Below are 18,701 nucleotides of genomic sequence, written 5' to 3' on the forward strand. Positions count from 1 at the left end.
TATGACACATCAAAAATTACATGAAACGTGAATTTCAGTCTCCAGGGACTTCCTTGGTGGTCCAGTGGCTAAGATGCCATGCTCCCAATGCAGGGGGCCCAGGTTTGATCCTTAGTTGGGGAATTAGATTCCACGTATCCCAACTAAGAGTTCACATGCCACAATTAAGAGTTCAAATGCAGCAACTAGAAAGTCTGCATGCTGCAATGAAGACCAAAGATCCCAGGTGCCACAGCTAAGACCCACTACAGCCAGATAAATATTTTTTTAAATTTCAGTTTCCATAAATAAACCTTTACTGGACCATAACCAACACCCATACATTTATGAATTTTCTATGCTGCTTTGTGCTACAGTGCCAGAGTCAGGTATTTGCGGAAGAGACCATACAGCCCACTGTATTCATCTGCATAGGCTGCCATGACAAAATGCCATGGACTGGATAACAATAGAAATTACATTCTCAAGGTTCTGGAGACTGGGAAGTCCAAGATCAAGGTGTGGCAGGAGTCTATTTCTGATAAGAACTCTCTTCCTGGCTTGTAGACCGTTACTTTCTCACTGTCTCATGGTGGAGAGAGTCCTCTGGTATTTCTTCCTCTTCTTATAAGGGCACCAGCCCTATTAGATTAGGGCCCCACACTCATGACCTCATTCAACATTTATCACACTTTCAAAGTCTATGTCCTCAAATACAGTCACATTAGGGATTAGAGTTTCACCATATGAATTTGGCGGGAACGTAAAACATTCAGCTCATAACACCCACAAAGCCTAAAATATTTACTATCTGGCTCATTACAGACAAAATCTACCTAGTCCTGGTCTAGACCCTTGCTTCTCAAAATGGGCAGAAATACAAAAATTTCAGGCTTCACCCAGACATAGTAAATTTTAACAAGGCTCCTGGGTAAATTCATACACATATTAAAGCTCAGGAAGTAGTGGTTTCCATATCTAATGATCATGGAAAGAAACATAGGAAAAAAAATTTTTTTAATCCAGATTTCCAGACTCCATCCTGAGAGAACCATTTTTTTTTCTCTTTTTTAAAAATTTATTATTTTTTTAATTTATTTATTTTAATTGGAGGCTAATTACTTTACAATATTGTATTGGTTTTGCCATACATCAACATGAATCCTCCACGGGTGTACACACGTTCCCCATCCTGAACCCTGTTCCCACCTCCCTCCCCATACCATCCCTCTGGGTCATCCCAGTGCACCAGCCCCAAGCATCCTGTATCCTGCATTGAACCTAGACTGGCGATTCGTTTCTTATATGATATTATACATGTTTCAATGCCATTCTCACCTATCATCCCACCCTCTCCCTCTCCCTCTCCCACTGAGTCCAAAAGACTGTTCTATACATCTGTGTCTCTTTTGCTGTTTCACATACAGGGTTATCATTACCGTCTTTCTAAATTCCATATATATGCGTTAGTATACTGTATTGGTGTTTTTCTTTCTGGCTTACTTCACTCTGTATAACAGGCTCCAGTTTTATCCACCTCATTAGAACTGATTCAAATGTATTCTTTTTAATGGCTGAGTAATACTCCATTGTGTATGTGTACCACAGCTTTCTTATCCATTCATCTGCTGATGGACATCTAGGTTGCTTCCATGTCCTGGCTATTATAAACAGTGCTGTGATGAACATTGGGATACACGTGTCTCTTTCAACTTTGGTTTCCTTGGTGTGTATGTCCAGCAGTGGGATTGCTGGGTCATAAGGCAGTTCTATTTCCAGTTTTTTAAGGAATCTCCACACTGTTCTCCATAGTGGCTGTACTAGTTTGCATTTCCACCAACAGTGTAAGAGCGTTCCCTTTTCTCCACACCCTCTCCAGCATTTATTGCTTGCAGACTTTTGGATCATAGCCATTCTGACTGACATGAAATGGTACCTCATTGTGGTTTTGCTTTGCATTTCTCTGATGATGAGTGATGTTGAGCATCTTTTCATGTGTTTGTTAGCCATCTGTATGTCTTCTCTGGAGAAATGTAGATCAATGGAACAAAATAGAAAGCCCAGAGATAAACCCACGCACCTATGGGCACCTTATCTTTGACAAAGGAGGCAAGAATATACAATGGAGAAAAGACAATCTCTTTAACAAGTGGTGCTGGGAAAACTGGTCAACCACTTGTAAAAGAACGAAACTAGAACACTTTCTAACACCATACACAAAAGTAAACTCAAAATGGATTAAAGATCTAAATGTAAGACCAGAAACTATAAAACTCTTAGAGGAGAACATAGGCAAAACACTCTCCGACATACATCACTGCAGGATCCTCTATGACCCACCTCCCAGAATATTGGAAATAAAAGCAAAAATAAACAAATGGGACCTAATTAAAATTAAAAGCTTCTGCACAACAAAATCGCTCAGTCGTGTCCGACTCTTTGCAGCCCCGTGGACTGTAGCCCATCAGATTCCTCCGTCTATGGGATTCTCCAGGCAAGAATACTGGAGTGGGTTGCCATTTCCTTCTCCAGGGGAATCTTCCCGACCCAGTGATTGAACCCAGGTCTCCTGCATTGCAGGCAGACTCTTTAACCTCTGAGCCACCAGGGAAGCAAGAAACTATAAGCAAGGTGAAAAGAGAGCCTTCAGAATGGGAGAAAATAACAGCAAATGAAGCAACTGACAAACAACTAATCTCAAAAATATACAAGCAACTCCTGCAGCTCAATTAAAGAAAAAGAAATGACCCAATCAAAAAATGGGCCAAAGAACTAAATAGACATTTCTCCAAAGAAGACATACAGAGAAGAACCATTTTAAAAATAGTTACGACAGCTAACATTTGTTGAGGACTTACAATGCAATGTTAACTCTTATGTGTATTGTTATTTAATCTTCCTAACATTCTAAAATAACTATTATTATTATCTCTATTGAGGCAAACCACCAGGATTTGTTAATGAACTGTGGAAACTGTAGGTTAAATTGAGGCAGTAGCCGTGAAAGTTAGTCGGCTGATGCTTCTCCCCCATCAGTGCCGAGTGCCTCTGTCCCGGGGTATTGTACATGACGTGCTACTGGAAAGCCTCATTCCGTTTGGGGTCACAAAAATACTCCCAGGAGAGTTCAGACTTAAAGCTGGGCAAGAGTTTTTCCAAACAGAAAGTATAGGGCTCTAATTTTGTCCAGAGAGTATCAAAAATATTTTAAAATGGAAGATTACCTTTCATCCAAGAAAAAGAATTTAAGAAAAGATAAACAGATGATTAACTGTAACTTTTGTTTAGTTTTTACAGTTTCATTAACCTACAAACATTCTGTCTTTAATTAAAGGTAGTTGCAAATTGTCAAACAAAAATCATTTTTATTGTCTTATTGAAACAGTATTTTTTTAGTAATGGGATGTTTTAGACATGGAAGCTCCATTTCTTTTGAGAAACAGGTTTTTTTAAGTATTTTTTTTTAAATTTAAGTATTAAGGTTCTAAAATGTGATCTGAATATCAATCATACGTGGCATTGTTGGACAGTACAGAGAAGGAAATTTTTAAGATTTTCACTCTCAGTAAATTAGGAAAAACTATTTCACTATTCCCTAAAGTCTCTAACTGTCAACATGTTTTGTCTTGATGACAGATTAAACACAAAATTAAAAAATGACAACTTAAGAGATACTTAACAATGAAGGAAGTGAAATGCAATACTTTTTAAATGTTCTCTTTAATTTGTACTCATAATCAATTTTATGGCCTACATAGTAGGTGGTTTCCAAAGATCATTCCTTTAAGAAGTCTACTGACTTCAGTTAAATGAACTTATTTTGTAATTATTTGAAAAGAAAGAATAAAAGAATGTAACCAGATACTGTTAGAGCAACTTTTTCTACTAAGAGTAAAAACTGTCTGTGGTAAAGCACAAGAAGAACTGAAGAGAGACAAAAACTGTGAGGCTATGTTCTCAAAGATCCTGCCTGTGGTAAATGATAGCAATAATGTTAATGGAATGTTTACACCAACCCTAAAATGGTCTGTAAACAAATAAAAGCAAAATGATCTCATAGAAAAGAGTGCTGCATTACGAACTCAAAGCTAATCTGGACAGAATAGTTAATGATATTTATGTTGTTGTTGATACATTACTTCAGCAGTTAAAGTCTCCTGACATCAGTAATGGTATTTGGGCTGGTAGTCAGCATCAAAGCACCATATTATCTGAAATGAATTTATACACTAAAAGTCAGTACAGAATTATACAACTGAAATTATTCACCATTAGGAAGATTTTGTTATACAATGCCATGTCGTTTTTTACTTCATCTTAAGTGATGCACTCAGAGGCTTGCAGACCAACCACATCATACGGATTTTCACCTGCAGTATGCTTTCAAAGATTTTCTGAGTGTTATCTAAGCCTTCCTTGGCTGAGATGGGTGAGGGAATACAGTCTCTGAAAAGACTTAGGCTTGCTTTAAAAATGTGACTTCCATATTTCATAAACTGAATGATTCTAATTCTCCTGAAAACAAAATCTCTGTTATAGTAAGGTTCACAATGAACTGTCTCTAATCATCATGCCACAAAATCTTGTTCTGCCTTGACAAAAGGAAGATTACAACTTCCTCTGGTTAGATCAATTTGGCTCACTAGTGCTAGTTCTGTCTTCTTTCATGAGATATGTAGCCATACAACCAAACCCAGTTCTATCACTACTATAGGGAAAGATAACACCCAGAAATCTCACTTAATTTTATCATGCTTCTACATAAACTGGCTAATGGACTTTATTTTTTTTCTTTATTTTTTTTATACTCTATTTTACTTTATAATACTGTATTGGTTTTGCCATACACTGACATGAATCTGCCATGGGTGTACATGAGTTCCCAATCCTGAACGGCCCTCCCACATCCCACCCCGTACTTTAAAATTACATTTGTGTTGCTGTATGGTAGAAACCATCACAACACTGTACAGCAAATTTCCTCCAATTAAAAAAATTACATCATTAACCAGGGACTGTTTCTTCAGATGCCTACTCCTAGAGGTGGGAGTTGTAACTTTCAGTTCAGTTCAGTCGCTCAGTTGCGTCCGACTCTTTGTGACCCCATGAACTGCAGCACGCCAAGCCTCGCTGTCCATCACCAACTCCCAGAGTTCACTCAAACTCACATCCATCGAGTCGGTGATGCCATCCAGCCGTCTCATCTTCTGTCGTTCCCTTCTCCTCCTGCCCCCAATCCCTCCCAGCATCAGAGTCTTTTCCAATGAATCAACTCTTCACATGAGGTGGCCAAAGTATTGGGAGTTTTAGCTTTAGCATCAGCCCTTCCAAAGAACACCCAGGACCAATCTTCTTTAGAATGGACTGGTTGGATCTCCTTGCAGTCCAAGGGACTCTCAGGAGTCTTCTCCAACACCACAGTTCAAAAGCATCAATTCTTCGGCACTCAGCTTTCTTCACAGTCCAACTCTCACATCCATACATGACTACTGGAAAAACCATAGCCTTGACTAGACGCACCTTTGTTGGCAAAGTAATGTCTCTGCTTTTGAATACGCTATCTAGGTTGGTCATAACTTTCCTTCCAGTAAGCATCTTTTAATTTCATGGCTGCAGTCACCATCTGCAGTGATTTTGGAGCCCCCAAAAATAAAGTCTGACCCTGTTTCCACTGTTTCCCCATCTATTTCCCATGAAGTGATTTTCCATTGAAACATGTATAATATCATATAAGAAACAAATCGCCCGTCTAGGTTCGATGCAGGATACAGGATGCTTGGGGCTGGTGCACTGGGATGACCCAGAGAGATGGTATGGGGCGGGAGGTGGGAGGGGGGTTCAGGATTGGGAACACGTGTACACCCATGGCGGATTCATGTTGATGTATGGCAAAAAAATTCCAACAGCAAGTAGAAAAAAAAAAAAGTTCTAACTTTAGATTTCTCAAAAAGAGATCTCTAAGTTTTGAAGGTGTGATTTTAAATATTTTAGATCTTTACAATTGGTGCTAAATAGCCTACTCACTAATCATGCTTGCTGTGCAATATTTAATAGCACAAATTCTTTGACAAAATAGAAGCTAAAGATGATCTAGTATCAGTGTCCTAAATGCTAAACTAAAATAGCACTATATAAGTAATCCTCCCCTTTTCACTTTCTTCTACATAGACAAAACAATTAAGAACAGTTTCTGACAATCAGCTTATGAAAACAGTCCTCTTGTGATTAGAAACTCTAACTTCAGAATTTGAAGCCAATTTCTGAAACAGACAATAAAAGAGGAACAAATTATTCCAATCAGCCTATTATCAGGGACCACAACTGTGCTATTAATTTTGCTTTAGTTTATTGTATGATGAATGAAACAAACACTTTAAAATCCTATTTAAAACTGAACTAAACACTGAAAGTGCCAAGGGGGTAAAAAACCTAAGTGAAAATAATCACTACAGAGATACAATATCTTGAAAAAACCACAAACCACAATTTAGAACAAATCACATAAACCTTAAATCACAACCCCAGTGCTTTTTATCCAACTCCCCCAAAGTAAACCACTTCCAATAAAATCAAACTGTGTATCTTAAAACCCTTAAACCAGAACAAACTAGCAACATTAAAATACTTCCACTGCTCTGACAATATTTATATTACACTAACAAATACACAAGAATCTTTTTAGCCACTTTAAAAAACAAAACATTCTACATCTCAGGGAATGGAGCTTTGAGGGTTTAGAGTAAAATGTTCTAAAATAATTTTCAATATTCAGTACAATTAAATTTAGTTAATCAGATATGGGAGAAAGTTTGGGAGAAAATCAGACAAGTAAGTCAACTGAATCTTGGTATAATCCTTCTTGTTTTAAGCAGTGGTCACATTCATTACATATTTTTTAATCTATTGCTATAATGCCTTACATAAAAAAGAATTTTAAATGACTGTTACAGGAACTGAAATATGTGAACTCCTTCACCTATTTCTTTTTTTCAGAAACAAAGAACTATATATATTACTAAGGAGAATATGTCCCAGTAACATACTTTTTAATGAAAACTTAATTATCAGAAATTGAACAAAAAGGGCATCAGAAAGGGGATTAGTATGAAAATGAAATTTTGAGACCTCAGTTTGCTATTCAAACTGACACTGAATCAGCAAACAAAAGCATTTAAATTTCATTTCCCAGCCCACTTAGTAAATCTAGTTTCAGTTAGAGTATCTTTAATGTGCAGAAGCTCAGTAAAAGCAAGTATTTGCCATGTAAGACACAGATAGTGTTCCCTTAACCTACTGCCCTTTAGACATATCACTCTCTGTTAAACAAGCAGCTACTGCCAGATGCTCTCGCTAAAAATGATCACAGATGGTCAGCTGTCCAGTTAACAGAAGATACTGCCCACCCCCAACAGCCAAAAGTAAGAAAGAAAGGAATGAGAGCTGTTAACACTTGGTTGCTTAGTGGGATAGACCCATTTGCTTGCTATAAGCTGGGCTAGGCCCCACAGTGACTTTTAAGAAAAGGAAAATGGGATCCCAGGACTCTAAAAATTAGAAGGCATCTTAAAGGTGATTTAGTTAACAGCTGTACAATGCGTCAATCTGTACAACTGCATCCCTGCCAGTCAACCATTCCAGCTCTGTCCCTGAAACTCCAGGGATATGGAACATGCCTCTAACAAGAAAGCCCTAAAGCCATGACAAAGTCCTCTGCCACCCTGCCCTGCAATTACTCTAGCCACTCAGTCTAACTCCAGTCAGGAAACATGGGGCTATTTTAATAGATGGGGTATATAGACTATAACAGAATCATTTCCTATTTTTATACACTATAAAATGATTTTAAACTGAGTTACCCCAAATGGCATATTCAAAGGATCATACCATAAAAAAACTCAGGCAGTAAACATATGCAATTTATTTTTAAAACACAGGAAGAAATAAAGGTTTATAGAATGAAAGCTATTATATAGAGATTATAAAAGATTTTAACAAAAATCAATGAATCTTATATATATATATAAATGTATGCTATCTGCAGAAAAAAATTAAATTTTAAAGAACTGTTTTTAATTGGCAAAGTTTTAATAAAATGTTTCTCTAAACTTTTCACAAGCAGAGCATTACTTTTTTTTCCAATAAATTACTCATCTGTTTAGAATAAGCTACTAATATGTTCAAAAAGATTGCTCTAAGAATCTCCTGTTTTGTATCTTCAGTGTATTTATATTTCTAAACTATCAGTGAAGAAATTGGAGGTATTAAGCTTGATGTATGATTTTTCATCAACAATTGTCTCAAAGCCTGTTTCTTACTTGATACTGACTAAAATTTTCCAGATGAAATGACATGCCTATGGAAAGGGAAGGCACCCTGAGAAAGCATGGCTAGAGATAAATGCTGCTAAGTGCTTGACAGTAGGTTGGGCTAATGTCATCTGAGCATCAATGGCTTAAGGAAGATCACCCTGGAACATATGTAATTTCTCATCCTTTATAAAGCTGCATGACAGGGATCAACTGTGAAACTTATTTAACCTAATACAGATTCAATTAAAATCCAAAACAACAAGATTACAAGCAAAATGCCATCTGGAAAACTACTGCCAAGAACTGGAGGGTGGGGTTCTGTGTCCTTGGGTCTGAAAAGAGATTTGCACCGCTGCTTCTTACTCACAGGGACTCTGGTCTAATGCTCCAAGGCCAGGGAAATGAAGCCTTCCTGGATGGGACCACTGTGCCTCTTTCCTGCCTGCACACCAAAGGGTGGTCTGTGACAGGGAAAGCCAGAGTGCTTGTAAATGTCTAGTATGTGCAGAAGGGGCTGTAACAATCCAGTAGGAATTCAGCTGATGATCATAAACTTGCTGCTTTGTGCTTAAGGGTAAAAATCTACTCATGAGCAACAAACAGCTAAGTGTGCAGTCTATACCTTGAGTATCTGTTTATACTCATGCATTTACCGTAGTTGTAAGTGTCTTTATTACACCTTCTAGTAAACATGTTTACATAACAAAACCCTTTCACTGTGCAAAGATAGGATGAATAGCGGATAAAACAGTGTCTTTCAGGACTCTGATGAACCCAAACATAAAATTAAGTGCTTTTTTCTTGAGTGTTTCTGTGTTAGAAGTACATACAATAAATATTTACAGTTACATGGTTCATATGTAACAGCATTATTTTGTACATAATTTACATGTTTTTTACACATGCAAAATAATATACCTATACAGAACTCTCAGGCAATTTCTTTTTTTTTAAGTTTGGTTATTTATTTGTTAATACAATTTTTAATCTTACAGTCCATTTACAATTATTACAGAATATTGGCTATATTCCCCATGTTGTACCATAATTCTAGAGCCTGTCTTACACCCAATAATTTGTATACCCTTCTCTCCCCAACTCCATAGTGCCTCTCCCCTCCGCACTGGTAACCATTAATTTGCTCTTTATGTCTCTCAGGCAATTTCTAAATTAATCTGATCATCTGGTATAACAATATTGTTATTTTCACATGTCTATTCTACATCTACCATACAGTCACAATAGATCGGTATCTCACTCCACCAGAAGTGAACTTCAGAAAGAAAGTCACGGGGGGGAGAAGATAGAAAGATACATTGGCTCAGATGGTGAAGAATCTGTCTGCAATGCAGAAGACCCAGGTTTGATCCCCTGGGTTGAGAGGATCCCCTGGAGGGGGAAATGGCAACCCACTCCAGTATTCTTGCCTGGAGAACCCCGTGGACAGAGGAGCCTGACGGGCTGCAGTCCATGGGGCTGCAAAGAGTCAGACGTGAGTGAGCGACTCTGCACTTGTGACACTGTGCCCAGCCGCCAGTCTGGCGAGTCAAGGCCCACTGAATGACTCATGCCGCAGAACACACAGAGTCAGGTAATCAAGTCACTTCTTTTCCTTTTCTCACTAAGGCAGTGATTCTGCCTTATATCCAATAACTTTTTCTCCCAAATGGTCAGAGAGGAAGGAAAAAAAAGGAAAAGCACTGTACAGGTTCACTCACCTAAACCACTGAGAGTGTAGAGAAGGCCACTGGTATCTAAGAAAATAGGTCCGTGCTCCTGCTGCCCCTCCTCTTTGTAGTACAGCTTGTAGCCTTGAATGGTTGCTGTATCCTCAGCATCTTGCTGCCACTTCACAGAAATGGTGGTACAGTTCAGAGGTTCCAAATGTAACTCTGGAGATTTAGGGGCTAGAAAAATTCACCAGATGTGTATGTGTAAGAAAACTCCTAATTCACATGAAAACACAGGAAGAGTGGAGAGCTCTCCATTCTAAATCAACAACTGCATAAAAGTTCAATTCCAATAATTGTACTTGCTTTTCATATTAAAAATTATACAATGATATTAAATTTTGAGACAGAATTAAAAGTATAAGAAGAAGTGAAGAGGAAGTGAAGAAGAAGTGAAGTCACTCAGTTGTGTCCAACTCTTCGCGACCCCATGGACTGTAGCCTATCAGGCTCCTCCGTCCATGGGATTTTCCAGGCAAGAGTGCTGGAGTGGATTGCCATTTCCTTCTCCAAAAGTACAAGATACTACGAAAAAAACTAAGGTATTGGGTTGGTCAAAAAGTTTGGGTTTTTCCATAACAGTGTATGAAAACCCAAATGAACTTTTTGGCCAATCCAATATATAAATAAGAACAAAATTATATTTGTGGATTTTAAGTTTTTTCAAAGAAGCAATATGTATATTGTAATTTTATAAAATTTATTTATTTGAAGGATAATTACTTTACAGAATTTTGTTGTTTTGCCAAATATCAAAATGAATCAGTCATATGTATTTCTAAATTTTGACCATCTAATTGTGATTAATCAATTAACAACAAAAAGCCCAGTCACATTACACTCCACATTAGTAAAAGAGGAGGAGGGTCTGGGACTTCCTAGTATTATGATCTTTCTATTAAACTGATGATTTGTTTAAAAATATATGGTAGTGATACTGATTCAGTTCAGTTCAGTCACTCAGTCATGTCCGACTTTTTGAGACCCCATGAACCACAGCACGCCAGGCCTCCCTGTCCATCACCAACTCCCAGAGTCCACCCAAACCCATGTCCATCGAGTTGGTGATACCATCCAGCCATCTCATCCTCTGTCGTCCCCTTCTCCTCCTGCCCCTAATCCCTCCCAGCATTAGAGTCTTTTCCAATGAGTCAACTCTTCACATGAGGTGGCCAAAGTATTGGAATTTCAGCCTTAGCATCAGTCCTTCCAATGAACACCCAAGACTGATCTCCTTTAGAATGGACTGGTTGGATCTCCTTGCAGTCCAAGGGACTCTCAAGAGTCTTCTCCAACACCACAGTTCAAAAGCATCAATTCTTCAGCGCTCAGCTTTCTTCACAGTCCAACTCTCACATCCATACATGACCACTGGAAAAACCATAGCCTTGACTAGACAGACCTTTGTTGACAAAGTGATGTCTCTGCTTTTTAATATGCTGTCTAGGTTGATCATAACTTTCCTTCCAAGGAGTATCTTTTAATTTCATGGCTGCAGTCACCATCTGCAGTGATTCTGGAGCCCAGAAAAACTGAGTGTTCTATTTCTTTGCATTGAGTGTGGTGGCTGTGCCAGCGCAGGAGTTAATTATGTCTCTATTAATAAATAACTTGGTAATTCAATTTGGTTTAGACCCACGTATCTTTTTTTAATTAATTTATTTTTTAATTGAAGGTAATTGCTTTACAGAATTTTGCTGCTTTCTGTCAAATCTCAACATGAATCAGACATAGGTATACATATATTCCCCCTCTCTTACCTCTCTCCCATCTCACTCCCCATCCCACCCCTCTAGGCTGATACAGAGCTCCTGTTTCAAGTTACCTGAGACACATAGCAAATTGCTGGTGGTTATCTATTTTACATATGGTAATGTAAGTTTCCATGTTACTCTCTCCATACATCTCACCTCTCCTCCCCTTTCGCCACATCCATAAGTCTGTTCTCTATGTTTGTTTGTTTTTTTCTTTCTGTCTTTCTTTCTTTATTTATTTTATTTCTATGTTTGTTTCTCTACTGCCGCCCTGCAAATAAATTCTTCGGTACCATCTTTCTGGATTCCATATATATGTGTTAGTATAAGATATTTATTTATCTCTTCCTGACTTACTTCACTCTGTATAATATGGACCCATGTATCTTTGAAGGATGTGCAAATTAAACAGAGTAACCAAAAGTTTAAATTGTTTTCAATTAAACCCATGATCTATGGAATACTTTAATTTTTAAGACAAAATTTAAAAATATAAGCCTAAGTTAGATAAGACAAAAAAGAAAGATACTGTGTTATTCTTCCTTAATAGTCCACATTTACCTTTCACACTTGTAGCTTTGGGTGTCCTGTGTGAGGTCCACACTGAAGACTCTCCCAGCCCCACTCTGGTGGCAGCAGTAATCCTCACCAGGTAGACACTATCAGGTTTCAGGCCTTCCAAGAGGTGCTCATGACTGGTCCCTGGGAGCTCCAGAACTTGGATGGAGTTGTCAGTGCTCAGGCGGAAGGAGAGGCGGTAGAGGACCACCTGGCCCCGCCGGTACTTGGCTGGGATGGGCAGCCAGGAGACGAGGATATCAGTGGGACTTCGACTTGTCAAACTAATTTCAGGAGGTCTCAGGGGAACTAGTCATAAAAGAAGGCAGATTGCTTATCAATATTTAGAATCAAAATGATCAACTAGCACACTAGTATTTACTGAAGTATATTAGCAGCAGCACATCACATATACAATAAAGGAGAGGTACTTTCAACCCTGGCTGAGGCTTCCAGTCAAGCAGAGTACAAACCAGAAAAGGGAAGGAAAAAATACTGAAGGGAGGATCCAGTGAGAGAACCGAAGAAAGCAAGATTTTCATCAATGTTGCTGTGATTGTTTTGATATTGTCTGGGATGACTATGAGCTTACTTAATACTCATTAAAAACATGAGAATATTTCTCAATAATTTCACCAAGATGCCTTAAAACATAGAAAAGAGAATTACACAAGAATGGAGAAGCTGAGGACAGCAGGGTTAAAACCTGACAAATAATTTGAAGTGTTTAACAGTTGTATCTTAAAAATTAGTATGACTTTTTTTATCCCCAACTATAATATATCTCCATGCTGCTTAACATGAACACAATGATTTTCCTGTAAATAATCTGAATATAACTGGCACTCCAGGAAAATGGGTCAAGAATACTGGGAAGCAGTCTAATATTAAAAGTTAAGAAGAGTTCTGGACTTAGCCTCTGTATAACTGAGTCCTTGTTATATCAATTTCTACTGTGTGTGATCTTGGCCAAATTAATTTCTCTGCGTCTAGTTTTCTTCATTACAAAATGGGGATGAAAACAATATTTTCTTCTACAGGCTTTCCTACCTCAAGTGATGGAAACTGTCTGTCCAGCTGAAAAAGATGAAAACCCCGGTGTCATCCTGGACTCCTCCACATACTCCCCACATTCAATCCTGTGGCTCGATGACTCACACGGCCACCCCTTGGTCCCTGCACCATCACCCTCAGCCTGTACTGTCGCAATAGCCTCCTAACAGATCTCCCTGCCTCTGTCCTCATCTCTACCATTTAGTCTCAACATGTTTGCTATTAAATTCCAGGTCAGATCTTATCATTATTCTCCTCAAAATAGCACCCATTTTACTCACAGATAAAGCTAAAGTCCTCATTGAAGCTTCATGCAAAACCCTATCCATTGATACTTGTATGGCTGGCTCCTCATTCTATGCCTCATCTCCTACTACGTTCTGCTTGTTCCCTCCACTGTAGCCATGCTTGTGCTTCAGGCCCTTAGCAATTTCTGTTTCCTCTCCTAGAAGGCACGTCTTCCAGTCATTTGCTTAGCCAGTCATTTCCTTTGTGTGTGTGTTAGTCGCTCAGTCGTTTCCGACTCTTTGCAACCCCATGAACTGTAGTCCATCAGGCTCCTCTGTTCTTGGACTTCTCCAGGCAAGGATACTGGAGTGGGTAGCCACTCCCTTCTTCAGGGGACCAAACCCAGTCCTCCTGCATTGCAGGTAGATTCTTTACCATTTGAGCCACCAGGGAAGCCCCTTCATTTCCTTTAGGTCCTCAAATGTAACCATGACAAGAGGTATCTCTGTCTGAAGCCTTACTCCCCTTCCCTGCTTTTTTCCTTCTTCTCAACACTTATTACTATCTAATCTAGTACGTATCACTGGGTGTTTATCTTATTTATTGTTCCTCTCCCTCTTCTCCCACAGTAGAAAGTAAGCTCTACAAGTTATGGGCCAATTTTTCATCTCTTTCATTCACTACTAAATACTGAATAACACATAGCAGGTACTCAATAAATATGTGTTGAATTAATGAAATAATAGGTAGAAAAGGGAAAACTAAGCATTTCTGAGTCCTTTACATGAACACATGAATTCTCACAAAAACCCAGTGAAGATTGTGTCATTATTATTTCTACTTTATAGCTAAGGAAACTGAGGTAGAGAGGTGAAATTACTTACCCAAGGTCACACAGCTTGGAAGTAAGGAAGTAGATCTAGAGCCTGCATTCTCAAGCCTACACTTTACTACTCTTATGTAACAATGGTTCTTCTATCATAGGGCTAGGTCGGGATTAAACGAGCCACTGGAAGAAAGGTTTTTAGAACAGGCAGTGGTAAACATTTCACAAATATTAGCTGTGTCTGCTGTGTACCCTAGGAGACCCACACAGAGTAGAATGGCAACCCACTCCAGTATCTTGCCTGAAGCCTGACAAGCACAGGCTGAGGAAATGGGGGGAGGATACTGATGTGGAAACTGAAAAAGCAGTGTCAGAAGTCTGTATGTTATCCAGAAAACAAAATGAAATTTAATTAAACAAAAAAGTTGCAAAATAAGGAAAGTTTAGAGGAGAAAACTTTGAGATCATAACTGAACCGGAACTGGCAAGTTTAACCAGTGGCTCGCTATGCTTTAGACACATTTTCTTCTATGGGGCAATACCTCATAAACCCAAAGCAACAATAACAGCAAACACCAGCCTGTGTTTCACTATAGTTATGCATGTCAGAGGTTGTTAAACATAATGAGATAACTAGAGAGGTCATGGTTCACCCTAAAACAGAATAAACTCAAATGTGGAATTCAGCATCCAGATCAGTGATAATTTTTCCCTTTAGTAAAAGTCTGAATTTATAAATAAATAGTTACACAAGTGGCATTATAGAAATATAAGAGCTGTAGGACTAAATGGATGAAGAAAAAGATTTGAGAATTATTTATATTAAAATGCTTTGAAAACTAAAGGAGGACCATTTCTTGAGGATGGATGAGAAAACATTTGTAAAGGGGGAACAGTGTAATTAAATATATTTTAAATAATCCCCCTTTCACACTGTAGAGTACCAAAATGGGTTGTAGAGAAGACCTGGAGAGCAAGATGAAGAGTCAGAGGAAGAAATCAGTTCTATCAGGACTATTTTAACAGACAGAATTTCCCACCATTATAAGAATATATGGGCTTCCCCTGTGGTTCAGATGGTAAAGAACCACCCTGTAATTCAGGAGACCTGGGTTCGATACCTGAGTCGGGAAGATCCTCTGGAGAAGGAAATGGCAACCCACTCCAGTATTCCTGCCTGGAGAATTTCAGGGACAGAGGACCCTGGCGGGCTACATACAGTCCATAGGGTCACAAAGAGTTGGACATGACTGAACGATTAACATTTTCACTTTCATAAGAGTACATGGAGGCCCGCTCTCAAACTCACAGCAATTCAACTTCCAACTGGAGATAACTAACTGAACAAGTAATACTTTCCTCCTTAAGCAGAATAAACACAAACTTTTCTAAAAATAAGCTATCTGATTTTATAAGAATTTTTTAATTGATAGTACTAAATTTTATAAACTTTCAGTTTCAGAAATTCAATTCCTCTGGCCTCCAGTCTTTACAGACACTCAATGTAATTGTCATTACATTTATTCCTGCCTAGAGAATCTCACATTTTGTTTCACTCAGTAAAGAAAATAAAAAACTCTGCAATGCATTTACAATTTAGGAACTTGAAGAAATATGACAATTTTGTTATTAAAATTTGCATTATGTGTCTGAATTTGTTCAAATAAATATTTATAGCTCATGAAATTTAAAATTATTACTAAATCAGATGACCAATTAAAAAACTGAATTATAAACAAAAGTGCTCTTTATCCTTATCATATCCTGTTACTGTCAAAAATTGAGAGTAAGATCTAAAACAGTAAATTAGCCTGCTAGTTATCACATCTGTTTTTTTTTTTTAACCAAAACCAGGATATTTTCTCTTAAAACACATATTGCTTTAAAGTTATAATAAACATATTAATGTTCATGCTTAGATATCTTAGAATCACATTTTCTTACCATCCTCTAAAGTGTTCTGTATCACATGGTCGGACATCTGACTGGCCCCCATTGGCATATATGCCACAATGTAGAAAGTATAATTGCTGGCAGGTTCCAAGTCATCAATAATATAATGAGTGGTGTCGTTTCCAATGACTACTTGATACTCTTCATTATTTAAACCTAGATTAAATAATCGGTGTTTAAAAATTATGAATATTCAAAATTAAATTAACAAGATCATTACCATTTAACAAGACTATGAAACACTGATCCTTGGATCTCTCTGTTATTTTTGTGACTCTTTGAAAAATGTGAATAGGAAGGTTTTTATTTTCTAAAAGTAACCATGTTTTGCTATAAGTTTTTAGCTTGAATTTTTCCTGAAGAAATCAAACTGAAAACAATTAATCTTCTCTAAAGTTCATTTAACGTCTAGTCAAAACCCACAGCAGAGACAATGTACAGCAGTAACACAACAGAGTTTAACACTACAGAACACTGTAGTTCATAACAGTGTAAATCTTACTTGCTTAAACATACGGTTTCTTTTTTCTCTTAAACATAAATGGAGAGACAGTAGGGAACGTAATGGCTCGACTCTTTATAAAAATAAACCAAACCAAAAGTTGTCCTGCAAAAGGTCTCATTTTGCCCCTAGAGATTCTATTCAATGTGACTGACACAAGTTGTTCTTTTATTTATACTAAAAGCAAAAGAACTGGGAGACACAGAATGTGCTTCAAAACATTTTGTTCCACTACGAGGTACGCACCCCCCCACGCCCAAAGAGGAAAAATACTCTCAGCAATTCTTAATAAAATATGCATGGCAAGATATAGAAGAGGATTTGTCTTTGTGGGATTTAATTCCTACAGAGCAAACCTGTAAAGTGGAATAAGAGCGCTGGCAGCTACTGTGCTTTGTGAACAATTCACAGTAAATGCATGTCAACTTAAAACTCTCTAAGGATGGAGCCCCTTCTCTCCACACTGGATTTATAAACAAAACAGAAGGCAAATTCCACTATTAAGTTTTCCCACATTTCTGAATTAACTTGATAGCATTTTAATTAGACAAGATTACAGGCATTTCACAACAGACTAGCTAATGGCTCGTTAATTAGGAACTGCATAGTACGATTTCTGACCTACCAAACAAGGTCCTTGAGTTCAAATTAAAAAGCCTTGTGCTGCCTATGAATAGACCACTGAGCTGCATGTGGAGGCTCTAATGAAACAGCCACAACAGCAAACAAGAGAGGTCTCCACCAAAGCCAGCACCCCTTTTACCTTCTTAAATCACTAAGAAGGGTATTACCATGCTCTAACATGCTTAGTTATCAGATTTTCATTCTTCTTGCTACCATGACCTCTTATTTAAATTCAAAATACTACTTCAAAATACAAAAAACAAACAACAACAAACCACCTGTTTCTACAGACAATTTTATTAGAGCACTATTCTTTGAAATTTGTTTGGAATGTCTATTGCATAAAAAGCAGACTGTTTGCGTAAACAACTAAAATCTGTAAACCTCTCCTATGGTTTCCATGAAAAATCAATAGTGAAATCTCTAGGATTTATAACTAGTTTTTCCATTTCCTTTACATTTTTTGCTAAAAGAAAATATGAGGATAAAAAAGATTCCAGATATGGAACTGAATAAAAATTTTAAGACAGATTTGATTTCTACTTTTATATAATAAATGAGATATCAATAAAGAGTGTCCTGCTCAATTTTTAAAGAGTTCTATGAGATTTCAGAAAACATTCAAAATATACAAAATCATATTATGGGGAACTTGAAAATGTTTACTTTCCCCCTTGAAAATAACATGCTATAGTGACTAGAGTTCACCTTATTGTTACACCATTGTTCCTATGTGATTGCGTACTTAAATTGGTATACTAAGTCTTAAGGAACTGATACCTTGGCTGAAATGAAATTCGTAAAGTACACCACTCTAACTTTTGAGCAGGCAAAGATGGTACTTATTTCTAAACAGAAAAATCTTAAACTATACTTAAAGACATAAAGAATCCACTCCAATATTCTTGCCTGGAGAATCCCATGAACAGAGAAGCCTGGCAGGCTATACAGTCCAGAGGGTTGCCAAGAGTCAAACGGGACTAAAGAGACTGAGCGGGCATGCATACATATAAAGTATACAACAATACAAAATTTAGCAAAAAAACTGATTCACAGATCATACAGTAATTATTTTTATTAAAAGAGGTAAATGCCGCAGAACTTCAAAAATATTTTGTGGATTATGTAAAACATCATTTATATTGAAAACAAAGCCGTGACAGTAAGTAGCACTTAAAAATAAAC

At 37.6% G+C, this 18,701-nt stretch overlaps 1 protein-coding gene across 1 annotated transcript in view; it reads right to left on the bottom strand.

Annotated features, from left to right (window-relative positions):
* PRTG (protogenin) overlaps positions 1-18,701 on the bottom strand; it is a gene marked incomplete at its 5' end in the record, with an annotated part of 146,475 nt that overhangs the window by 52,712 nt on the left and 75,062 nt on the right. Inside the window, 3 exons of the mRNA XM_040226582.1 lie at positions 10,007-10,195; positions 12,334-12,639; positions 16,382-16,546. Of these exons, the coding sequence (XP_040082516.1) occupies positions 10,007-10,195; positions 12,334-12,639; positions 16,382-16,546 (660 nt within the window). The remainder of the gene's footprint in view (positions 1-10,006; positions 10,196-12,333; positions 12,640-16,381; positions 16,547-18,701) is intronic.

Source organism: Oryx dammah, unplaced genomic scaffold, assembly GCF_014754425.2.
Source record: "Oryx dammah isolate SB20612 unplaced genomic scaffold, SCBI_Odam_1.1 HiC_scaffold_26, whole genome shotgun sequence".
Lineage (NCBI taxonomy): Eukaryota > Metazoa > Chordata > Mammalia > Artiodactyla > Bovidae > Oryx > Oryx dammah.